At 34.0% G+C, this 27,001-nt stretch overlaps 1 protein-coding gene across 1 annotated transcript in view; it reads right to left on the minus strand.

The window, feature by feature from the left end:
• LOC124360485 overlaps window positions 1-27,001 on the minus strand; it is a 70,007-nt gene that overhangs the window by 1,340 nt on the left and 41,666 nt on the right. Inside the window, exons 7-9 of the mRNA XM_046814153.1 lie at window positions 22,309-22,395; window positions 13,357-13,436; window positions 6,465-6,723 (exon numbers count right to left, since the gene is read on the minus strand). Of these exons, the coding sequence (XP_046670109.1) occupies window positions 6,465-6,723; window positions 13,357-13,436; window positions 22,309-22,395 (426 nt within the window). The remainder of the gene's footprint in view (window positions 1-6,464; window positions 6,724-13,356; window positions 13,437-22,308; window positions 22,396-27,001) is intronic.

Raw genomic sequence — 27,001 nt, forward strand, 5'->3', positions numbered from 1 at the left:
AATTTCTAGATTAGAGTTTGCATTTCTTTCACAAAATGGGGTCTGGCATTGTCATGCAACAACACTCCCGGCAATAAAAGACCAAATCACTTAATCTGGAATGCATGACAAAGTTTAATTAGGGTAGCGCAGTAGGCAGCTTTATTGATTGTTGTCCCTCTTTCCATAAAGTTGACTAACAATACTCCATGTCCGTCCCAAAAAAAACGGTCGCCATAACCTGTGTTGAGATTGTCTGCTTTGCCTTGACGATGACATGTGACGCCATTCCATTGACTGACGTTTAGACTCGGGAGTTATGCGAGAAACCCATGTCCCATCCCCTGTGACAATATGGTCTAAAAAACACTGTTACTTTTTTTTCCTTTTTTTCTCTTAGGACAAGAAGCTTATAAATTGCACCTAGTCCTGTAAGAACCTTTGCACTGCTTCTGTAGTGATAGCATATTCAGGATGGGTAAGGTCAGGGAGTAGGGGCCGCCTCCTATCGAGATCCATGAGGAAGAATTAGGGCACTACATCTCAGTCATCCCGGAAGAAGAGGAGGCCAGCTCTGAACCAGCCTCTCCAGTCAAAGTAGGCAGGGGGTGGCACACCCTTGTTGAGGTTAACAAGAACCTCTGAGGTAAGGAAACAAATCCCAACTCCAACAGTCATCTTCCACAGTAGACTAGACCTATCGAATTGCCCATGAACCCCAGAATCTCAACATTTGCGGTTAGTGATGTGCCGCTACTGGACATCCATAAGGTTGCCCAGATTGAAGTGGCACATTGGTTTTTGCTGTTGCCAGTGGTGGGTTCAACTGGTAGGTATAAACCAGCCAGAAGTGATCCCTGCTGGATAAGACTGTTACCTTCCTTAGGATATAACTCCAAAAAAGTAAGAGCACAAGGAATTCTTTTAATTTATTCCGACTCAGTAAGCAGCCTGGGAACCCAACGGACACTTAATTTTCAAAAATTCAAATTTTCAGATACAATTTTGTACAACGTTGTTCTACTCACATTTGGGAAATTCATTTCTAAATCTAAAATATTGAATTTGTACCTTCCAGTTGAACCCACACTGGGCACAGCAAAAACCAATGTGTCACTTAAATCTAGGCAGCCTTATAGATGTCCAGGAGCAGCACATTACAAACCAAAAACTTCGAGATTTTGGGGTGGAGGGGTAGTTTGATAGGTCTAGTCTACTGCGGGAGATAACTGTTGAAGTTGGTGGGGTTCCCTAAGAGTCAAAGTGGTTATTTGGTTATTAAGTGGAGTCACAGAGTTATTTGTGGGGGCGTAAGCTTCAAGTCAGATACAAGAATAAATTATCCTGCAGTTTTTTTTTCTTTATCTAGCGTCACACAAGGCTCATACTTCGGGCCCATCTTGTTTAACACATATATCAACGATGTAGTTGTTGCTCTCAAATGCAATCATTTACTCATTGCTGACGATATGTGGCTTTTCATGGAAATCTGTACTTTTCATGTTGCTGCTCCCCTACAAGAAGATATCGACTTGGTCGTACGTTGGTATAGTGAAAACAATATGTCTCTCAAACGTAATAATGTACTTGTCTCACTTAACTGTGTAACGGATCCAGTTTTATTTGATTACTGTACCATGCACTCTCACTGATGATGTGAGTAAGGGAAACCAAGAATTTTGGGGTGACATTTACTACCTGCATAAGTTGGGAGAACACACCATAAACATATGTAAAGCACTTGGAGTATTGTTTTGTGTGTGTGTATGGTCTCTACAACAGCTGTACCTGAGGTATACTATTGGGGGAGTGCAGAGAAGGTTTCTGAGAATCTCTAAGTGATGTGAGATATAATTGTAGCCTGTTTTATTTTCTAAAAGGGTAAATGAAATATTAAAATTGTAAAAATATATTGTAAAAATATTTTTTTTTACTATTTTTTGGCAAAGTTTGCATTGTAACAGTTTTAATTGAATCTGTCTAAGAATATTAAGGGCCAAATGGGCTAATTTTCTATTAAATAAAAACAAGCACAAATCTCAGATATAAAGTGAGCATGAAGACGAGAATAAATATTTCACTTGTTGTAATATTACTTCACAGTTATCAAGTGCTACATGTAACAGTTTGTTGACACGTTACTAAGTCTTTAGCACATACCATCTGCATTTATGTTATGTGCTTGTAAGGCATGGGTAAATTAATTGTTATTTCTAAAAAAAAAAAAACAGAAAAAGATTATAATCAGCCTTTTCTTAACCTATAACAATGACTTTTCAATGTGTTAACTTAAAAAAGTAAAATGATTCTACTCAGTACAACCCAACTCACAGAAAATTAGCCATCAAATCTAGCTTAGCTGATGATCAATTTCAGAAAAAACTAGGTTTTGTCCTTATTATCCAAATTGGCCCTAGTCTCTTGGCTATAAGCAACACGTCTTATGAGACCTTGATGCTCCAACCTACAGCCTCCTACTAAGACATTGTCACCTAGCTCAACCTGTATCCTGTGGTCATGTCGTACAGTAGGCGATCTCTCACTCCTATTTAAACTTCTAAATAGTAAAATTAGATGTTGTAAGCTACTTTCAATGGTTGAACTGAGAGTCCCAAGTAGTACAAGATCCCTTGAATTATTCTTCTGAAGACAACATCCTACAAACTACTTGTCTCAAGCCCCCTTACCGCAGTTAATGAGGCTAGGGAACCGAGCGTGGTATGAAAGAATTTTCTACAGTAGCCAATATAATTAACCCATACAAGACCAATTTTTTAATATATCGTGACACTCCTGGTGACTTGCAATTTGAGTAAATACAGATCCAAAATATGAAAGGCGGTCATAAATGAGTTAAGAAAGTCCTCGCCGTTATTCTGACTTAAATTCATGAATCTCATTTATTCATGCCAAGGCAAATTCCATTGTACTGTACTAAATTTGTTTGTACATACACACCCTAATGAAATGTGGAACTTATATTTTTACTGTTAAGTATTTGTTGTAATATATTGAAATTACTAGTAGTGTTTAAAAAGTGTGTAAAGGTGGTTCTTGCAGTGACTCATTTGGATACCACAGCCGTTTGCTGAACCATCCTTACTATAGTCAGAAAGAGCTATAACATGGTAAGAATGAATTTTACATTTAGACAATTCAAACTAATTGTATAACCTGACTACCTTCATCGTATTACCTCATGACTAGATCAAAAATATTTAAAATTACTCGTCTCCATTCTCAATAAATATGTGAATATTTATGAATATGATAGAAAACTGATTTATATAATTAATTGTAGTATAAAGTATTCCCCAAGGTAAGAATTAACCTTTCCAGCGTTATTGACGCGGATCCGCGGAGGGCCACTACAAGCTCAAAACGTTATTGCCGTGGATCCGCGTTTTTGCATTCTTTATTTTCTTACTGCTATGTTAGTTGAATATTTTGCTGCTAGATGGTTCTAGTAGTCAGGCGACATACAGACGGGTTGCCCCGCCTCGAATTCTGTTACAATGGGAGTGGCAGTTGCTTCTAATTGGCCAAACACTGTCTAGCGGGCGTGGGCCCGCGCCTTTCACAAAGTCATTGACGGGAGCTCCCGTCAAGGCATCTAGCCAGTTAGTGGGAAGCGTCCGGTACATGCATATGTATTTCGGTTATCGCTAATTTTCTGTTGTGTCCTATTCTTTTTAAAGTAAATTATTCATATTATATACAGCAGTTTCCAGTATTTATTTAGTGTTTTTTACCATTATTCGTGTGAATGGCGAATCCAGACGATTCGGAATTTGAAGATTCGGTAATTTTGAGCAATTACTTGGTCAACCCCAAACTTTTTCATATTTTACTACGGTCATAAGGATGTTATCAGAGAGCAAGAAACATAATTCAAGCCCCGCAAGGCTGTCCTACAGGTTACCGAGCGATAAGAAGGTTCAAAGTCCACGCGATAACAGTGGCTTGCGGGAGACGCGCGGAATGTCAGTTGTGACAGCCCGCCACCAAATAAACACTCTTTGTCTACTTTTGTATTTTTCTAATTTTATTGGTTTGTAATATAGTATATGTTTATCTATAAAACTGTGTTTCATTCCCATACTTACTGAATAAATAAAAAAATATTAGTGACAACTACACTGCTATTCTACGATATTCTCAAAAGTTTAAAATTAGCCTAGGAAATCCAAAAAGGGCTAAACAAATTTTATTCACCGTTAAATAACTTTATTTTGACATACAGAAATGAAAAAAATTTAACTTTACACATTGGAAATTAAAAAAAAATTGTAACTTTATCAAAGATCAGGTCTAATTTTTCATGACACTTAAAGGGTTAAATAATAAATAAGCTTGTTGGAGCGTGTAAACTACCAGACTATCAAGGGCGGTGTTGCGAAGATCGTTCACGCTCCACTCACGTTCTGACTGCAAGAGGAAGCCGTAATAAATTAAATATTGTAATATACAGGATGACACAGAATAACAGAAATTTTTTTAAAAATTCTAAAAAATAAGAGTGATGGAAGAAAATGGTTTTATTTGTATTAAATGAAACATCAAAACTTGCCATTTATGAAACACTGATGGAATTTATGATTTTTAAAAACAACATCCTTTAGGTGGCATCCTCATCTACGAATGCATTCTTGAAATCTGCGGTGGAGATTCAATGACCGCTGCAACATCTCAACTGGAATACAGTTAATTTCATCCTGTTCTCTGTTTTAACTCATTTACAGTTCTTGGTCGAGTTGTGAATACTTTAGTTTTGTGGTAGCCCCACAAAAAGAAATCGCACACGGTCAAATCTGGCGATCTAAGGGGCCAGGAAACGTTACCGAATCTTGAGATGACACGGTTACCAAACAATACTCGCACAGCTTCCATTGACTGTCGTTCAGTGTGTGATGTCGCACCATCCTGTTGAAACCAGGATTCTTGAACGTCTGGAAAATTGTTCAATTCAGGTGTAACGAAACGTTGCAACATTTCCACGTAACGATCAGAATTGACAGTTACTGCAATCCCCCGTTCATCCTCAAAAAAATAAGGTCCAATGATCCCATGTAATGAAACAGCACACCATACTGTACAGAAATGCTCATGAAGTTCATTAGGATTTCTGTCTGCCCAGTATCGGTAGTTCTGCTTGTTAACATAACCTGTGAGATGAAAGTGGGCCTCATCTGACATCCACAACTTGCTTAGAAATTCATCTTCATTGTTTATGTGTGTTAACATTTGTTGGCAGAATTGCAATCACAACTGGTAATCATTTTCCTTCAACTGTTGCACTATCTGCAGCTTGTAGGGATGAAATTTTAATTCTAAATGAAGAATTCTGCGAACACTCTCACGGGACATTTCAACCGCAGCTGCTTGCTTACGAATCGAACGGCGTGGACTCCTCAATACAGATCGGCGTACAACATCAATGTTCTGTACAGTACGAGCACTTCTTGGTCGTTCTTCTTCTTTAAAGCTGATCCACTCTCTTCAAAATTATTAATCCAACTTCTAATGGCATGTTTTGACGGAACAGAATCATGACGTCCTAAGTTGTAAAAACGTCGGAACTCAATCTGGGCAGCTTTCAAACTATCACCGTTTTTATAAAACATTTTTATAGCTAACGCACGCTGTTGCCCGTTCCACTGGTCCATGGCTACTGTAATGGCGGCTTGTTTAATTGGTCACTATCACTGTCCCGCAGTGCTGCCACGACGCGTTACAAAAATTCCCGTTATTCTGTGTCACCCTGTATTTGAACATTTCCCACAAGCTTTTTTCATATGGGCTTTGGGCGTACAACGGCTGGTTTAACAATGAATAATTAATCAGTTTTCAAAATTGCAGTTTAGTAGTAAAGCGGCAAGTAGTAGTACGTTACCTCTTTTCATTCTAAGAGACTCAAAACTAGGTTATTGTTTGTAATTTTCTTTATACATTACAGAAATAAATAAATTTTAATGTAACTCTCGCAATTTTAGCTCTATTAGTTAGTTTGTGCTTAACATTCAAACTCGGATATCTACACTTTTGTATCCGAAAGTACGCAGGTGTTTTCCTAACTTAAATAATTGTAGTATAAAGCATTCCACAAGGTAAGAAATAAAATAATGATTGTCACATTTTTTTAACATTCTACAGCTCTAAAAATACAGTATTCAACATATTGATTTTTAACATAATTCAGCAATCACAGCAAATGAGAAAGATGAAATGAGAGCCTCTAATGTGCATGCAGAGTGAGTGATCCCAGCAACTACACAACTCAAATGTTAAGCTGACCCTACTCATAAACTTATTTTATTAACTATACAAAAGTAACTCAATGTTATTAAATAAACATTACAATATCTCCCCAACATCACATTATATTGTCTGTGTTTTGAGGTGATAAAATAAATTTTAATACTAGTACTATTAGTAATTTGCCTAAAAAAGATGAAAAGCAAATATAACACAACATTTAGACTTACTTGATCACTGCTATTTTTTGGTGTTTTAAAAGTGTCATCTTTATTTTTAATTTCAGAATCGTCTAACTTTCTTTTCCTAGTTTTTGGGCTGCCAGTTTCATGTAGTTCATGGTTTCTTATAGAATCCTCAGGTGATGAGATACTTTTGTCATTACCAATGTTCACTGTTTCCAAAGTTGGCGATAACGATCGCTTCTCAGCATTCAAATCATGAAATGTCTCATTCCAAACACTTTTGTACCCATCTTCTTCAAGTCTCCTGAAAGAAAAAGTTTTATATCACTGAATGATGACAAATGTCCAGATATATTCTGTTCCCTTTACAATCCTTTCAATGTCACAAATGAACTAAACTAAAAATAATATACTTTAATGTGTAGCTGGTGGTGATAATCATGTTGAGAATAAGCTGAAAATATAAGCAAACTTTTGTCACAAACGGAATTTTCTATTTAGGAGAGAGATGGTTACATCATTGAAGAGATCTGTTTGTTGCCATGGTGTAGTATTTTTATCTAGTTAATTATTTTTATATAAATAATTCTCTACGCTGCAACTGAATGTTTTTAGACACTGGCAATCAACAAGTAAGACACTCATATGTCAGCATTTAGTCTCGAACTTCCTGCACTCGTGCAACTCGTACTTTAGTACTTCAGGCTATTTTTCACAGTAACATTACTGGAAATATTTTTTAATTACAATACTACGTATATTGAGAAAGTTATAACGAAATACAATTGAAATTTAGAGACCAAATGATAGCTTTCAAATGTGGCCACATGTATTACCCCTGCATAAATACAGCCATTAATTTTTGTCCTAATAAACATAGGCCAAACCTACTATTGCAAGTCAATCAGTCAGACTTGTGGATGGTTGAAGATAATGTTTAGCAAAAACAGATTTCAAGAGATTTTGGCTTATTTTCATATGGAACAAAAGAAATATTCCAAAACAGAAGAAACCAAACTATGACTTTCGCGTTCATGTGTGGTCCTTTACTGACCACATGAATCTCTCTTTTAAATACTGTAGCACTATACTGCCAACAAGTTCCTAACTATTGATGAGAGCACAATACCAGTAGAAGCTGATTAATTCTTTTTGAAAAAAGTTCAAAAAAAAGAAAGAAAGTTGTGTTGTGTACTTTTACAACCAACACTAAATTGGGTGGCAAAGTCTAGGTTCATTTTTAATAAGTGTAAAAAGGATTACATACAAAATCTTACCCACTGCGCAAATGTCAGAAAACCACAAATATTTAAACCAAAAGACCATGAGATCAACATAACATTTAAAGGACAAAAGTTTATATTTGGGCTCTCTTTTTGTGACATAGTTTTATCATTTAACCTGTAATACATCAATTGTTTACCTTTTATGGTTTGTAACTAATCGATTTCTGGGTTAAATAATTTGATTATTTCTAATTTAAACAAAAATAAAATTGTTATTTTTACTGAATTTTAGAATTTAAGTGAAATGCAATAAAGAAATTAGTGGAATGAAAAATGATTCAAAGTATATGACATTAATTTTTATTTTACAGTAAAACCCGAGTAATATGAATGTGTTTAACTCTAATCTGTGAAAAATTTGATCTTGCCTCTCTGTTCTTTCTATTCTGTACATTTTTATTATGTATTATTATATTAAAATAGTAGGGTTAATTAAAAATATTTGTATTTCATTGAACCTGCATTTTCAACTAGAGTTCCTACAAATAGAGGAGAGAGCACTTACATTTGATTTAAGCCACATTTTTCACTATTAATAATATAATATAATACACACAGACTAAACCAATCACTATTTTTTTAAATAGAGAAAATGAAGAAATAAAAGTGAATACACAAGTTTTTACTTAAACAGCAAAAAGTGAACTGAGCTGAGTGAAGACAACTTGAGTAATTTCCTGTCTGAAACCGTCATGACAATAATCCCCACTACCATTCATAACAAATGAGTAATTAAACTTATCAGTAGTGAATCTCGCATTCTCTGCCCACCTGTGTATGTTTACATACCAGCTGATAAGCCTGTGACGGCCAACTTGGGTTATAACTCCTGCATTAATAATGGCTAAAATTACAGCATTCTATTGATGTTCATGTGTTTAACTCTAATCTGTGAAAAATTTGATCTTGCCTCTCTGATCTTTCTATTCTGTACATTTTTATTATGTATTATTATATTAAAATAGTAGGGTTAATTAAAAATATTTGTATTCATTGAACCTGCATTTTCAACTAGAGTTCCTACAAATAGAGGAGAGAGCACTTACATTTGATTTAAGCCACATTTTTCACTATTAATAATATAATATAATACACACAGACTAAACCAATCACTATTTTTTTTAAATAGAGAAAATGAAGAAATAAAAGTGAATACACAAGTTTTTACTTAAACAGCAAAAAGTGAACTGAGCTGAGTGAAGACAACTTGAGTAATTTCCTGTCTGATGAGTAATGAGTAATTAAACTTATCAGTAGTGAATCTCGCATTCTCTGCCCACCTGTGTATGTTTACATACCAGCTGATAAGCCTGTGACAGCCAACTTGGGTTATAACTCCTGCATTAATAATGGCTAAAATTACAGCATTCTATTGAAATCATTGTAATTTTTGTTAGGAGTATTGCAACTCATTTTGGTTTTCATCCCCCTTTTTCAGAATCAAATTATCTATAAATATAAATCCTATCATTTTTTATTACCTTTAAAATGTTTTTGCACAGTAAAATTACAATTATAACATATATATAAAAAGAGTTTACAAAGCTACTTTTTTACTGACAAAAACTATTTTTGAATATTTTATTTATGGCTTTACTGAAAATACATATAATTTTGTACGTTACAACAAAGATTTGAAGAGTAATAATTATATATTAAAGCATTTCCTTTATCATAAAATGCAAAGTTCTTCTTTCATAATTTTCCTTAGTTTTAGTTTGTAACAAATTAAAACAAACAATTTGTCTTATAATATATAAATGTACAATAAAGTAAGACTAAACAGGGTTTACGAACTCTCCACCAATCTGGTTGAAATGTGATCTTTAGGCTAAGCCAAATAATTAATAAGTTACAAACATGGCTCCAAAAAGGCTTAGCTTACCAGATTTTACTTTTTATTTAAATAAAACCAGAAAGGATAAAAAAGTTAAACTTTGACACAATTATTGTTCTTGAAGTCTCATATCAAGAGAAAAATTAAATACTACATTACATAATCACGTTTCGATGTGGCGGATAATTGAAGAATGAGTACAACTAGAGCTATTCTACAGGCTCCCTTCTCTATCTTAGTCTATTCTGTTTGTTTTGTGTCATGTGTAAGTTTTTTGTTGAATTATTGCATGGCTTCAAGCAGGCTGGTGTACAATATTTATAAAGTCCTATCCGGTCTCATGACAAACGGAATGTTTTATAACTGTAAGCTTTACAACCAAGGATATTTTGTACATTTCTAGACACAAAAAATATTTTTTGTTTCTTTGGTTTGTTACAAAAAAGTTTGAAAATGTTATAAGCATTCTATAACATTTTTATTTTTCTCTGGGGAAAAAAACAGAGTTGTGGATTTTTTAAAGTGTAAATGGCCGCCATATTAGAATAAAATGGCATATCAAGCTAGTTAAAGAACATAGCTGAGATATTACAAGATATACATTTGTATCAAGTTTGAACCTGTTTCAGTGTTTTATTTACCAGTTTTAGGATTTGCAGGTTATCAGTATTTTATAAACCATTCCAAGACAAAACAAATTGTTAATAACTAATAGTTTAAGAAATAACATAAACATTCTATGCCACATAACATAGTGTAAATATATTGTGTATATATAGATTATAAACTTTAGAATGAAATGAAATATGCCTTTATTTTTTTAGACAGAGTTAGGGCTGTTTTAGCCCTCTCTTCCACTCAACATCAACATAATATGAACAAATACAAACAATACTAACAACATTCCCTTATAATAATCAAGGCGGCCACTCAAAACCTCTTTTAAAATTCTTAGTTTTCCTGGTTGTAAATTTCCGACTCTTTAGTTCATTTTTAAACCAAATAAACAACTATAATACCTTTAACCCTTACACTGAGTTGGAAAAGCGAAGTTTTATTGTCACCAGCTGTATTTGCAGGAAATGCCTCAAAGCTGAGGTGGTTTAACAAATTTCATCGCTAACAATATGCGAGAAATTCAGTGACGATTCATAGCTACCAAATATTTTAAGCTCCTTAGTTTTTATCTATGTGTCTTTCAATGTGTTGAAATAACATTGTTTGCATCTAATAACTCTAGGTGATGTTTGGAAAATACATAAATCCAATTTGGAACAATAAAGAGAAACTACAATTACCAACACAGAGCTACCATGGGACAGACTCCAGTCCAGCATTGCGGGTCAGAGGTCTACTCTTGGTACGAGAAAACAAATTTGTCAGTACGCAAGGCGCTTCAGTACAAACATCAAATAAACCAAATATTACAATAAAATCAAATCAAATACTGGTACAAATAAATCAAATACCTGAACTCTACTTTTATCTTTTACCTTTGAGGAAAAACAAGCCTAAGAATCATATGCTACTTAAAATGAATTTTCAGAGATCCAGGAAAATAAATATAATTTTAAAACTGTAAAAAAGGTTAAAATAAAAAAAATTTCATTTCCGGGTCTTTTCATAAGTTCTTCAATTGCTTTACCACTACTATCAGCCATTATTGTTTTGACTGGGTATTATACCACCGTGAAGTTAGCGTCACTTTATCGTCCAGACCGACTCGTGCATCAATGTTGCAGTTATCAATCTGAAGGCGTTAACAAAAATAGGCGTAGTCAAAAACTGAGATAAATTGTATAATACTAATTATAAAAACGATCTTTCACAAAATCAACACAGTTTTTTGTATTTATTACTTTCCAAAAGGTTTCCCATTAAATGTGTCATACATAAAAATCCCAAATATAATAAGTAAACCGTAGGAATGTATCGTAAAATGGACGTTCTATAATAAAAGCCACTCCTGAGATTAAAACAAACAAGTGCCCGCAATGAAAATTTGTACACAGGTGCTCAATAACCTGAATGTTAATATACCAACGTCAAAAATGTGGTGTCGGCCGTCAGAGGTCCTATCGTCTAATTTAAATGCACCGTTGGACGAGCGTTCTCATATAAAAGTCACTCCTGAGACTAAACTAAACAAGTACCCGCAATGAAAATTTGTACACAGATGCTCTGTAAGCTGAAGTTTAATATACCAACGTCAAAAATGTGGTGTCGGCCGTCAGAGGTCCTATCGTCTAATTTAAATGCACCGTTAGACAGGCGTTCTCAAATAAAAGTCACTCCTGAGACTTAACCAAACAAGTGCCCGCAATGAAAATTTGTACACAGGTGCTTAATAACCTGAATGTTAATATACCAACGTCAAAAAGGTGGTGTCGGCCGTCAGAGGTCCTATCGTCTAAATTAAATGCACCGTTAGACGGGCGTTCTCATATAAAAGTCACTCCTGAGACTAAACTAAACAAGTGCCCGCAATGAAACTTTGTACACAGATGCTCTGTAAGGTGAAGTTTAATATACCAACGTCAAAAATGTGGCGTCAGCCGTCAGAGGTCCTATCGTCTAAATTAAATGCACCGTTAGACGGGCGTTCTCATATAAAAGTTTATTTTAAAACTAAAAGGTAAAAAACTTATAAAAAAAAAAAACTGTTAAAAAGGTAAGTCTGAATTACCTCGTATTTTAAGCTCCTTAGTTTTTGTCTCTGTGTCTTTCGATGTGTCGACAAAACATTGTGTATAGCTTTTAACTTTCCTATCCGTGATGTTTGGAAAATACATATATCCAATACGAAATAAACAAAGATAAATACCAACACAGTGCTACCATGGGGTAGACTCCAGTCCAGCATTGCGGGTCAGAGGTATGAGGTGGACGAACTTTCGGTACAAGATAATGAATTCGCCTGTACACATGGTCGGTCCATTTGATACTTCATCAAATAATGTCATCTGAACTCTACCTAATTACTTAATTAACATAAAGTATGAATAAAGCATAAAGCATTCTTTCTGGGAAAGAAAGAGCTGATTCCCAGACCAACTTGGGCTCAGCGTCCAATATGATGGGACCTCAGCCATTTTATGATAGTTCTAGGTGTGAATCTTTCTTCTAGGGAAAAGCATAGGTATATATACAGAGTGTACCGTAACTCTCTGGACAAAGGTATACCACATTATTGCTCAGGTCAAGACAAACACATTTCACCATATAAAATCTCTGATACTTAGTTTCCCACCAGTCTGTCCCATTGTAATTTTTTGTCCAATCTTTAAAAAATTAATAAATTAAATCATACAAAACTTGGCTCAAATGTGCATGATAAGAAGACCAGTTACTGAAAAAATATGGTATTATCTTTAATAGTATCAAAATGGCGGCTATCAAAACTTTTTAACAATGAATATCTTAAAAACAAGCAAATTATATCAAGAATTACAAGAATAACTTTCTTTTGAGGATTTTATCACAAATCTAATGACAATAAAATGATTTAAATCGAATTGTAAAAAACTTATTTAGAGTACATTTACTGTGACAATCCATGGCCTACATTAAGATTCAATGTATGAAAAGTTAGTTTTTGCCTTACAAATTACTATATTTTGAATTCCACATTTCTTGTCATTACTTTTTAATCTTTATTTTAAATCTAATCAGGATTTCAAGTATTTACTTGTTTGGATTATCAAGGATTATTAGGACCATATTTTACCAAAATCAGGTTTGAAACTGATAAAAATCATTTAGATGACGAGTTCTTTAATAGTCCAACAACAGTAAAAATTATAATATGACTTACCTATTGATTTCATTACGTGTAGTTTGATTCAAACCTCTTACATAAGAATTCTGTCCTTCAAGACAGAAAAATAGCTCTCCCTGAAAAAGACAACACATTAAACACTAGGTATAAACTACCAGTAGCCAGCTGTAGCTGGTTTCAACAAAAAAACTAATGGTAATCAGGTAGCATTAGGAAATATGATTTTTTTTTTTTGGGTTCACTAGCATTCCAGAATTATTGGATCTATTAATAGAGGTTATATTGGAGGGCGGTGTTGCCTTGGCAGTTTGGTGATTTGTGTGTTTAAACAAGCATGCACCGGCTATGGTAAATTAATAAAATAACTCAGTTAAATCTGTGTTAAAAATTAATTTTTTTAAAGTGGTTTACAAAATTACATGTACAAGGTAATGCCTTTAAGAGCATTAAGATGACCAATGCTGAATTTTATGAACCTCCCGGTCAAGAATAAAAGTTAAGATGAGAATTTAATTAAAACTTTTTTCATATAATTCTAAAATTACATACTTATGAACAGTAAAATTGTGCCTATCTTGTATAAGAAATTGGTCTTAATCAGATCACAAGTTTCTGAGTAATAAATTTTCAAAGTTGCAGTTGTCTTGAAAAGTGCCAAAAACTGTAACATACAATTACATAAATTCTAGTTTTATTGTTATCAACAATAAAACTAGAATTTATTGTTTATAGATTATTAGTTTTATAAAATTAAAATTAAATTAAATGAAACTTGGTGACACTAGGAGTATAAAATCTCTCTTATACGTAACCCCAATACAATTTATAATACTGTATTAAATAAATGTATAGTAATATTTGAAAATTACATAATAACTGAATAAAATATATCAAATATAAATAGCTTACTGTATTTACAATAACTTATTACTTATTTTATTTCTGCATGTCTAAACGCAGAAATAAACAAGTTAAATTTTAATGTAACTCCCTTTATTGTAACTTTACTAGTTAGTTTGTGGTTAATATTCAAACTAGGGTATTTATAATTTTTGAACCGAGAGTAGTAACTCCCTTAACTATAATGACTAACTAAAGTATACAGGCTCCTTTTTACTCCTCCATAATATTCAGGGATTGTTCCTGCAAAATTTTATTTTAGTGTAAGAGTCTAATCTACATCAATTTTACTTAAATAATGAAAAACATTCGTTCGGGCAGGTGATTTATATACATGCAGGAAAAATATGCTTATTTTTTTACTAACAGGAAAAATGCAGAAACTATAACAAAATTAATGTCAGAGTCCCTGCATATTCTATCGTCGAATTCCAACGATTGATTTTTAAACGTGAATCTTTGTAGAAGATTTGGCTAGTTATCACTAGTTATTATCACAATGTGGCATAAAACTGATATTTACACTAAAATTTTGGTAACAATACAATACAATTTTCTTTATTGCAAATTCGTTAAGAATTACAATGGTGTCATAAATACATAAAAGTACATGTTATTTTTCAGTATTTTCAAAGAATTCTTTTAGTGAGTAGACCGGTCTTTTGATCAGCCACTTCTTCAGCTCCTGGTGCAGCTTATTGCCAGCCAGGTCTCTCAGGCAGTCTGGTAGGTGGTTCCTCAGTTTACAGCCTGCATAAGAAGATTTTTTCTCCCAGAGAGTAGTTCGATGTACTGGAAGGACCAGCTTGGAGCCATGACGAGTGTTGTAGTGGTGTAGATCATGGTTTCTTATAGGGTTTATTTCATCTACATGTTTTATGGTTTCAATTATGTAGAGAGCCACCACTGTGAGGATTCCTAGGTTGGTGAAAGCTGGTCTGCAAGTCTGTAGAGGGTCAAGATTAGCAAGAATCCTTATAGCTTTCTTCTGAAAAACAAGGATTCGGTTCATGTTGTGTGCTGAAGTTCCTCCCCACGCTGTCAAGCCATATCTAAGATGTGATTCCATTAGGGCGAAGTAAGCTGTCTTTGCTGCAGAGAGTCCACCAATGTATTTAATTCTTCGGACAACATATATTCCAGCACTGATTTTTTTGCACAGGTGGTCTATGTGCTCTGTCCATGTTAATTTGTTGTCAAGTATAACACCGAGAAATTTTGTATGGGTTTCTGTTGTTACATCATCCATTTGAGGAACTATGTCTTTTTTCGTGCTGAAATTTAGAGATGTGGTTTTGGAAGGGTTAATTGTGAGGTTATTGTTCTTTGAATAAAGGATTGCTTTGCTTAAGACTGATTTTGAAATAAGATAATGGCCTTGAGCTGTGTTGTCGTTGAGTAAAATTGTTGTGTCATCTGCGTACATGATTGCAGTGGCATTTTCGCTTGTGATTTGCTTGGGGAAGTCGTTCGTAAACAAGATGAAAAGAATCGGACCTAATACTGAGCCTTGTGGGACTCCTCTTGTCAGATCGATTTTTGAAGATCTGCAGTTTATTGTAGCTTCATTTGATACGTTTTTCAGTTCCATAATTTGGGAGCGTCCTGTTAGATAGCTTTTGAACCATTTTAGAGCTGAGTTTCTTATACCTAGTCTTTCAAGTTTACTGCATATCAAGTCATGGCCCAGGCAGTCAAAAGCCTTGCTATAGTCTAGGAAAATGGCAGAAGTGTATTGTTTACTTTCTATCTGGTCTAAGACAAACTCAATTAGTGCTATTAAAGCTGTAGACGTCGACTTACTCTTCCGAAAGCCATGTTGGTAGTCAGTTAACCCATTGCGGATCAACGACGTGAGGGTGACGCGGAGCGAGGCGTGGACCAAAAGCACAATGACGTGACCCTCACGCGGATGACGTGGTACGGATGACTCATTTGTTTTGAACGCTTATCGCTGTTATAAGCCTCGGAGATATTTATACTCAGTTTTCCTGCACTGGCTTCCTATCTTATCTCTGGTACTCGTCCACAAACACTCCCCTCGTTATCGGTCAATAACGTTATTATTTGCGACAAATTGTTTGTCTGAGGCGTACAGTCGTGGCGTTCGATTTTCCTTTGTCTCGTGTGCGTGTACGTAAATAAAATGGGTGACATTTTACGATCATCTGAATTAGATAGACTATTATTAGAAAGTGGAAGTGACGAAAGTGATATCGATAGTGTTATTGAGGATGGAGACGGTTCTATCACGCGTATTTGTCCACGTTTTCATAATTACGCGGATACTAATGTTGACAGTGACGAGCGGGCTAGTGACCATGATTCAGATGTTCAGACTATTTCAGACATTGTTCCTGGGACACCACCGGATGTGGAAACTCTATTTCAACATCATTTCAATATAAATAAAAACGCTCAAAGTAGTGCTTCCGAGGATATTTATGAATATACTCGAATATACTTCTAGTATAATATACTTGTCTAATATGATCTGTATAATAACAATAAACAACAACAACATAAATAACAACATAAACAAACAAAACATGTATAATTAGCGAGCGCGCTAAGCAGGCAGGTAGGCGTGCAAACACTGCGGGTGCTGAGTTGTAATACGGATTAATTCGTACTCTAAGGCCCGCGCGCGCCGTTTTCACGATCCGCAATGGGTTAAGAGGTTGTGATGAATAAGGTGTGCCATTAATCTTGCTAAAACGAATTTTTCTAGGATTTTGGAGAAAGTGGAAATGAGAGAGTTGGGTCTGTAATTTTTGGCACTTTTAGTTGGTCCTTTTTTGTGTTTAGGATATACCTTACTGATTTTTATGGCGGAAGGGAATATTCCTTCTTTGAATGATTTATTTATAAGACTAACTAGAGGTGAGATAAGTTCTTGAGAGCAATGCTTTATTATCTTTGAAGAAAACTCGTCTACTCCACTTGATGTTTTGGTTTTGAGGGAGTTTATTGTTGTTTTAACTTCTTTGTAGGATGTCGAAGTTAAGGTAAGAGATGTTAGACTGAGAGGTTCCTCTCCGCTCAGCGTCGTACCTGGGTCTACTGCAATTTCTCTGTTTTGATCAAGGGTATTTTCGGCTATCATTGAGAAGTATGTGTTGAAATACTCAGCCATTTCTTTTGTGCTTTTATTGAGTTTACCATTTATTTCTAGTTCCGTGAGGAGCTTTTCTTCACATTTTCCCTTCCTTTCTTTATTTATGACTTGCCATAGAGCCTTTTGATTTATTGTCAGCTTGTTGTATGAAATTTGCTGTGGAAGACAATTGTAGGTTCCTTAATTTCATGTCATATATCCTTTTTCTGTTAATCATTTCTTCTTTGTCTTCATTTTTGTTTGTTAATTCAAATTTGTGTAAAGCTTTCAGAAAGTTTTCTTTAAGAGTTCTTGCTTCAGGATCATAGTACTTAATCTGTTTTTTATTAGTGCTGATTTTAGTTTTCTTTAGAGGGCATGTAGAATTCAATGCAATTTGAAGGATACTATGAAATGCGATGTAAGAAGTTTCAAGATTGGCTGAGGAATGGACGTGCTTCCAGTTTTGTAGATGGAGGTAATCCTTCAGTTTGTTAAGGTTAGTATTGTTTAGGTTTCTTTTCATTATGAAATTTTGTGGAATGTCTTCTTGGTGTGTTTTCAGCAGGCACAGCTGTGCAGTATGGTCGGATAGACCAATGTGCACAACATGTCCAGTAATATCTGCGTGTGGTATATTTGAGCAAATGCAGTCTATTGAAGTAGCTGTGTCATGGGTTATTCTGGTGGCTCCTAAAGGATATCTCCAGATATTTTGTGCACTTAGCTCTTCTTCCAGCATGGTGTTTTTAAAATCCTGGACAAGCCTATCGATATTTATATCACCAATGATTAATAAAGTTTTCTTGTGCACGTCTTGAAATTCCAGTGTGTCCGATAGTAGGTCAAGGGCGGATCTTGTGTTTCCAGTTGGTGGTCTGTAGATTCCTAGGATGAAGATATATTTTTTCTTTGCTGTTTGCATGCGAACCATTGCTGCTTCGAAAGTCAATTCCTGGCATGAACTTGATATGTCAATAGCTGTAATTACATTAGCAAGGGATTCCCTGGAATATATTGCCACACCTCCTAATTTATGTTCTTCTCTACTAAAGTGGGTGATTAGAGTGTAGTCAGGAATTTTTGTAGCTTCTAATTCTGTTTTTTCCAGACCATGTTCAGTCAGAATTAAAATGCTTGGATTTGTATCGTTTAGAGTATGGTGTAGTCTGCTCGTCTTTTTGGCCAATCCTCTTATGTTTTGGTGCACTATTGTTATGTAAGAATTGCTTGATGATTTGGTGTTTTTTCTTTGGCTTTTTTCTGGCTGTTTATTTCTAAAAAAAAGGTTGTAGTGTGAGGCACTTCAGAGTGGTTGTTCTGTTGATTCGGTGTGGGGTGATGTGAGCTGGAAAAACTGTGAGCAACAACCGTACTGGTTGTGAACGTTGAGTTGCTGCTGGTGGTTGAGTGTTTTTTTGAGCTGTTGATCTCATCTGTGAATATTTGCAGTAGTTCTTTGTAAGTTTCACCTTTCAGTAGTTTTTTTGCTGTCACTGGTGGGCCATTATGTACTTTAAATATTCCATATGTTTTGGGCATGCTTCACTTATTATTAGTAATAATAGGAATGAGATCATTTTCCTTTTTCTGTAGATTTTCACTTAGGAAAAGAGGTTTAGTGGATTGGTTTTTATGCTTATTTGAGTTAGGGCTTGTTCGTATTAGTTCTCTTATTGAGGAGGGTTGTATGAGGTAATCTGAAGTTATATATGACCTGAAGTTGTCTAAGAAGATTTTTGTGAATGTTCTCATAGTGGTTTCATATTCTGAAAGTTTATGTTCCTGTGTTCTATGTTGTAGCTCTGAGGTTTGAATTATGTCGTTTAGAGATATTATTTTTTCATTTTTTGCTATAAGATTGATCTTGAGCTCATCACATTTCTTGTTTTTTTCATTTAGTTCAGCCTCTAGTTTTTGTATCATATTTCTTAAAGAGCTGTTAAGAGATGATAAGTTTTTTACTTGATCAGAGTAGTTGTTTTTATCACTAATAATATTGTACTATCTTTATTAAACTGTAATTCCAACTCTTTTCTAAACTCATACTCTTTTAAAAGTTTATCTTGTAGCTTTTTAATAGCTAATTGATGTTCACTTGCGTTGTCCTCTTTGCTTTTATTGATCATTTCAATTTGTTTTTCAGCTGCACATAGTTTATCTTCCAACTCCAGTTCTAATAAAGATTTCTTACTTTTTTCTTCATGTAACTGCTGCCTGAGGCTTTCATTCTCCCTCAGCAGAGCACTTCCAACCTCGGCCACAAGGGAGAGTGAGGTCTCTAAGTCCAAATTCTCACAGTTTGATAAATTCAGTGCTTTTTCTTCCAGTTCCATGAGATTACCCTGTGGTTTACTTTGTTGATTACAATGCGGACATTTCCATACTTTTATTTCCTCCTCTGAAAGGTTTACAATATTCTTATAAGAAACATGTATACAGTTGAAGTGCATCCATGCCTCACATTGTCCAGTACAGTATATTGCTGCTGACCTAGCACTTAAGCCACAGATCCTGCAAGGGTATTTTATAGTATTTCTTTTATTTAGTTCACTCATAGTCTAAGCAATTATACTCATGCAGATTTGGTTATTAGAAATGTAATTTCCCTGTTTATTATTCTCTAAATTCAGCCAAATAAAATTTAACCCATTGCAGATCACTGACGAGCTGGGCTCGTCACGTAGCGGCCGGGCCTAACTCCGCAGGCTCCTGCGGGCACGGTGACGAGCTCAGGACGCAAAAGCGGTCTGCTTTTAAATTTCCCTCCAAATAGTTCTGTTAATGTCTGATAGATCGGGCGATCGTCTTCACTTGTTTACTAAGAGTGTTTAACAACGGTCTATGTTTAGAGTTTTCAAAAGTTTTATAAATATCCTACAGATCGCAGTTGTATGTCGAATGTTGAAAAATCATTCATATGAGTTTACTCTCTGCTTTTTAGCGCTTCTGATTGGGTGTTTTCCTCAGTTGTTATTATAATACTTTTGAGGTTAGTGACACAACTAAACGACGCAGACATACATGTTGGTGGGTTTAGTCTAGACAATGGCCCGGATGTTGCAATCGATTCGCCCGAGCCGCTTTATTTAGACTATGATTCAGACATTATCCCTGCCACGCCGTAACCTTGCTCGCGTGTTATGTTCCTACATCACGGATACCCCAGCAGGCCCATGTTCCATCTGAACGAATACCTTCGCAGCTGAATTTTCTAGTATACAATAGCGAGCGATACGATGTGACGCACCATTGCTGTTCGTGCGGCCGCTGTCCGTGAATTAATTCGCGCCCGCTGGTGCCCGCGCGCCAAAACAATACGATCCGCAATGGGTTAAAACAATGTATATTTGCGATAACTATAAAATTACAGAAATTGATTCAAAAATGTTGTAAAACACATAAATGTTGTTGCAGCGTATTTTGAATTCAATAAATTATTAAATATGCTACAGTCAGTTGAAATCAAGCTTGCAAAAATATATGCCACCAAAGTGATTTGAACAACCTACTCAGGGCTAGAACTGACTTGATCCATCACTTAACCATTTGAGCTATCAGCTGTACTGACAGCAGACCAATGCCAATAGACGTCCTTATCTTCCACCTGTCTGATTTAGTTCAAAATGTGGTCCTTTGGTAATGTATTTTTTGATATTACAATCAGGAATATTTATATGTCAAAGTCATAATCCATGATTTTTTTGGTGATTTCCTTGAACTCTCATTAAAATCAGTAACTTTTTCAGGTAGACACCCTGAAAAAATAGTCCGACAATTTCCCTAATCTATTGTGAAATTCTCTGACTTTTTCATAACTTCCTCCATATTGATAAAACCCCTGACCATTCTCGGTTTCCCACTTTTTGCGGTTAAGAGGAACCTTGACAATTTCATTGTTGCTTGTGATTAATTATTAACATCTAACAGTGAGAGGTGAATAAGCACAATATTTTACGATTGATAGGGAAAATGTACACTCATTTAGGGATAGGAAAGACAATTTTTTTTAAAAAGCAACGTATCCAGGACAGAAATCCAAACAAAAGCATATCTTATTATCAAATGTTCAAACTGACATTAAAACAAATTAACTACACCAGAATCTCTGTTAACCTAAACAAGTGACTAAATTTTGCATTTGTTATGTACAAATTAGATTTGTTTGCAGGTAAAGTAATTAAGGTGGTATAATTGCGTTTGGGTTGATGAAATTTGTTATTCATAACTATTTCAGATAACTTCCCTGAATAAATAAAGAAGAACAACTGTTCATCACTTCACATAAAATTATAGAGATTTAACGTAAGAAATAGACAATTTTGTAATCAGGAAAATTACGTAATCATTTTGTAATTTAATTAAAAATAACATGTTTTTTTAATATTTTTTCTTACAAAATTAAATTTGTTATAAATAAAAACCATGGGTTCTAAAATCAAGTCAACCAGAATGCATCACACAAAGAAAATAATAACATAGCAGAAAGCAGACGTCATAACACTGCTGATGAAATTTTTAATGCCTTGAGGTAAACATTTTTGTTTATTTAGGACACAAATTTTGGTTTGTAATGGCCACTTTTACATAGTATTCATATAAAATAACTATTTTTTAAAATCAAAGCTTTAGGTATCAGAAATTCCCCTCTTAATTCCAGTTAACAGAGGTTTTATTATATAAATACATCAAACATAAGAAATATTTTAAGAATACTAATACTTTTATGAACTATATTTCAAAATATTCTGATGCAAAAACTTTATGTTAAATGATAAATATTACTAGAGCTATAACTTTTTTCCTGAAAGCCTGTAAAACAGCTCTTTTGATATGGTCTTTTTCGCATATATATTTTTCATGGGACTGATCGCTCAAAGGGTTAACTTTTATACATTAAGGATTCCCACTATCAGCCAGAAACAACTAAGGAAATTACACTCCACAAATTTAACATTCTCTCTCTACTTATAAATCATTATAAAACTTACCTTTTTGTCAGCATTGATCCTTGGATCAAATTTCAAACAAAATTTTACTGCCATTACATTTCTGAGTCTAAAATAATCACCGGCTTTCTGAAACAAAATATGACAAAACATTTATGCTAATATAGTTTTATTATTAAACAAATACAAAAAATAATAAGTTAACTCTTAAAAATGAGTTAATACAATAGTTTACGTTACCATTCATTAGTTTATAATGATTATTTTTAATACCTGTCATATATCATCAACCATCATCTTAAATTCATAATTTTACTGAAAAAATGTCCTAATTACTATATGTTTTAGTTTAATAATGTTTTATTTATGGATTTGATAATTAATTAATATTTCAAAATTTATTATAGGGAAAGAAACAAAATATTAACAAACACAAATAGGAAAACATGGAAACATATGACTAGACAAACAAAAACAGAAAATTCCTTAACATACAAACACATACAGCAGAGAGCCTAACATCAACATCAGTCCTGCAGAAAACTCCTTTCACCTCCCTTCGCACTACTGGACCAGCCAGAAACAGTAGAGAGCCCAACATTAACATCAGCCCTGCACACAGTGAGTCTGCACAAAACTCCTTTCACCCCCTTCACACTACTGGACCAGCCAGAAACAGTAGAGAGCCCAACATTAACATCAGCCCTGCACACAGTGAGACTGCACAAAACTCCTTTCACCTCCTTTCGCACTACTGGACCAGCCAGACCAGAAACAGTAGAGAGCCTAACATTAACATCAGCCCTGCACACAGTGAGCCGGCACAAAACTCCTTTCACCCCCCTTCGCACTACTGGACCAACCAGAAACAGTAGAGAGCCCAACATTAACACCAGCCCTGCACACAGTGAGACTGCACAAAACTCCTTTCACCTCCCTTCGCACTACTGGACCAGCCAGAAACAGTAGAGAGCCTAACATTAACATCAGCCCTGCACACAGTGAGTCTGCACAAAACTCCTTTCACCTCCCTTCACACTACTGGGGATCAGCCACACTATCGGCATTATCCAATAGCCCTAACAGTCTCTCATTTAAAAATACAGTCCATTAGAAATAAGGTAGATGTTAGTATTATGGTTTGATAAATATGAATGTGGTATAATAAGTGAACATAACATTGGCTGTAAATTAAGGAATCTAATCTGTATGTCCCAATTAATTTTAATTTAGGTAGTATTTATTGTACACTTTTAAATACAAACAGGGGAGTTAGCTTAATTTTTGTTAAGGATATTGATTTTAATATTTTAAATTTTTGTTATGGTTGTGTGTTTGAAGCTAAGCTGTAATCTTCCCTAGATTTAGTACAATTCTTGTAACTGTTTACCCCACATCTAATTTAAATGTAAATAGTTTGTATTAGTATTAGATCAATGTTTAGTATTTTTAATAGTTACACAGTAAATTCAGGCTTAACCTACAAAGGAAGTTGAAAGGAATACGTGATGAAAATTTCATGGAAATACCAGTTTGAAAAAACTGTACCATAAGTTGAAATTTTGAAGTTTTTAGGAAATCAAACCAAAGAGAAAATATTATCTTTATTCAGAGAACAGCATCAATGTCAGACCGATAAAGCTCTTCTTATTTTACCATGTCTTCCAGCTTCCTCTTTTTAGTTCTTGTTGCTACTCTGGCTTTTTTGGTTACCTCCTCAACTTTTTTATTGGTTTTTTTGCCGCATTTATCAAGGACCTTTAGTCAAAGTACACAGTTTGCAAAAGCCTCACCAAAAAAAGTTCCTGCAACACCTTTACCCTACTTAAGTACCCCAGAGTTTTAAGTTACTAATAGAATCCCAAACTCTTATTTTGAGTGATTTTGAAGTTTATTATAAAGTGCAACAAAAACTTGTTTTGGTGTACATGACCATAAAACATTATTGAAAGAATAATTTGAACTTTTGATTCTTTCCATGCAGGCATCTCTGGAGTAGTCGTGTTCAAAAAATCACTGTAGATTGGTTTTATTTTATTCATATCTGACAAATGGAGTACAGAGCAGTATATTCAACATACAATATAGAAAAAAAATGATATTTCAAAAGTTATTACTATAAGAATAAAAAATGGAAACATCAACAGAGTGCCAAATAACACTGTAGAATTTATTTGAGTGACTTAGTAAATTTAAATATACATGTATTTTATATAAAACTATTCATAAAGTAATAAAGAACAACTTTTTAAAATAAATTAATATATATTTTTTCTTAACCCTTTGAACCCCAAACGACGATACATCGTCACCGAGAAAATATGCGAAGATCCCTGCGGCGACGATGTATCGTCACCAATGAAGACGCGAGAATCCCCAGGCGACATAATATCGTCGCCATGGTATATGCGTTTAATACATATTTATTGAAATCGTAAAATACTTATTTTTTGTTAGTAATATAGTATATTTAAAATAACATCTATGCTCAAAAAAATATATTACTCTTTGTTGCTACGTAGCTGTTGCCACCACGCCTTTTCTACTTCACAGCTGTATTTGTTTACAAAGCGGTCTAATGTTACGTATATTGTCTTTGTGCGTGTGAATTGAGTTAAATGTTGTAATTGAGGACTGTTTTTAGTCACTTTTTCTTTAGTTTTAATCATAGTAATAATCAGTTCTGTGAACAATGAGTGACAACATCATAGTAAATCACCCGAGTGAATTGGACAAACAACTGGATGTTGACCTATCAGATGACGATTGGTCTGACGTCTCATCAATTTTCAGTGATGACACTGATGTTGATCCTACCTATAGGCCAACTATCTCGGACTCAGATGACGAAGAAATGACATTTAGTCAGCTATCTACTTCCCGCGGTAACGCTGCCGCTAGGCCTACTCCGGACAATGACCAACCGGCCTCAGTGAGATCGCGGTTGCAAAATCTTTATCTTTAGAGATATCAATATAATTGTTTTTATACATACATAAAACTAAATTTAGAAAATAAAATGTGGGTGCTCATAGTAAAAACATTTTTCTCATTTTTTAATTAAAAAATCTTAAAATCTATTTTTTAACCTAAAAATCTATATACATATATTTTAAAGGTATTTTATAGAATATTTTAAAGAATTTTTTATACTTCAGACTAAAATTTTTCTGTGTATACAATTTCATTCTGGACATTTTTGTGTGTTATACAAGACAATAGCATAAAAAATAGCAAAAGTATTAATTTTTACAAACAGTATGCAATACAGCTGTTTCTGCTCCGGGGATTCTCTGTCGTTCTTAGGTCAAATGGTTTTGGTACGTTTTTCTCACCATCAATATTTTGGTCTGGGGTTCAAAGGGATAAATTACATCAGAATCCCCTATGAAAAATTCAACATACTTGAAACTTATATTAACAGGTGATTTTAATATTAATATAAAGAACCGAACGATTGAAACTGAATCCTTTATAAATAACTATATTACAATCTTTTGATCGATTCATCATAAATCATAGAGAAACTAGAGAACAGGCATGTCTAGGCAACATTATGTATGAATTTAAATATGGATAACATTGACAGCAGAATAATAAAACCAAACCTTTCTGATCAAGCTGATGTCTATGCTACCATCCATGAATTAATTGTTTGTTGGTGGTAGATAGTTGCAAACTAGGAGAGTTCATTGTCACAGGTTAGAAACACAAGTTGGGGAAGGGGTCCTTTTATGTTTATAATTGCTGTCAATGATTTCAAACAACATGCCTAGTCTAACTGTACTATATGCAGAAGACACCATTCTGCTTAACCATAATGAAATGTATCTAATTGTAGAAAAATTGTTCAATTAAAGTAGTTGTGGAATTGTTTAAATTAAATTGATTAATGGTAAGTAATATAAAAGCTGAAGAAATATTTATTTGAATTGTAAAATTGTTTAAATAGTAAATCTGTGAAATTACGAGGTAGGCATTTAGATTGCACATTTAGTCGGGAGTCACATATCAATAGTTTGTGTAATAGATCTCTAGAGTAACCTATTTAATGAGAAAATTAAGATCTTGTATTAATTTATCCATATAACAATGTAAACAATTTTATAGTTTTATCATTTATTTCAACACCTATCTTTTAGATTAAAGGAAACAAAAAGGCCACATTTGTATAAAAATAAAGCTATTACATAAACTTCTTCAAGGATCTTGGACTGTTAATCTGAATCAATTAAAGTTAGTAATGGTAAAAAAACACATTTTATTCCATATATAACTTTAGATTGTAACAGATTTTACTAGTTTAATGTTAAATGTTATGTTTCACTGTTTTTATTTTATTGTACTTATTTTGATTGTGCACAATATTTTTATGTAATTTAATTTAGATTACCTTTTTTTATCACTTATGTTATTGTTTTTAATGATAGTAAAACATATTGAATTTTGAAGCACTATCTGATCATGGTGATTTGTTGCCGTTTATTTGTTTGTTTAGTATTTTATTTTGTTTAGTATGGATACTGAAGAATGTATTACAAAAGTGTAGGAAAAACTACTAATTTGGAACAGTTTAAATGTATCAATAGTTTTTTTTTTTTTGTATTTTCTTTATAAACTGCCTTTAAGGCCCTCTCATTCTATAAAAACAGTTTACTGAAATAATTTCATGCCTATAAGAATACAAATGTCTGTGATTGTGTGCCTAAGCATGTAAATGTATGTACTTGTAAAT

This window comes from Homalodisca vitripennis, chromosome 4, assembly GCF_021130785.1.
Source record: "Homalodisca vitripennis isolate AUS2020 chromosome 4, UT_GWSS_2.1, whole genome shotgun sequence".
Taxonomy (NCBI): domain Eukaryota; kingdom Metazoa; phylum Arthropoda; class Insecta; order Hemiptera; family Cicadellidae; genus Homalodisca; species Homalodisca vitripennis.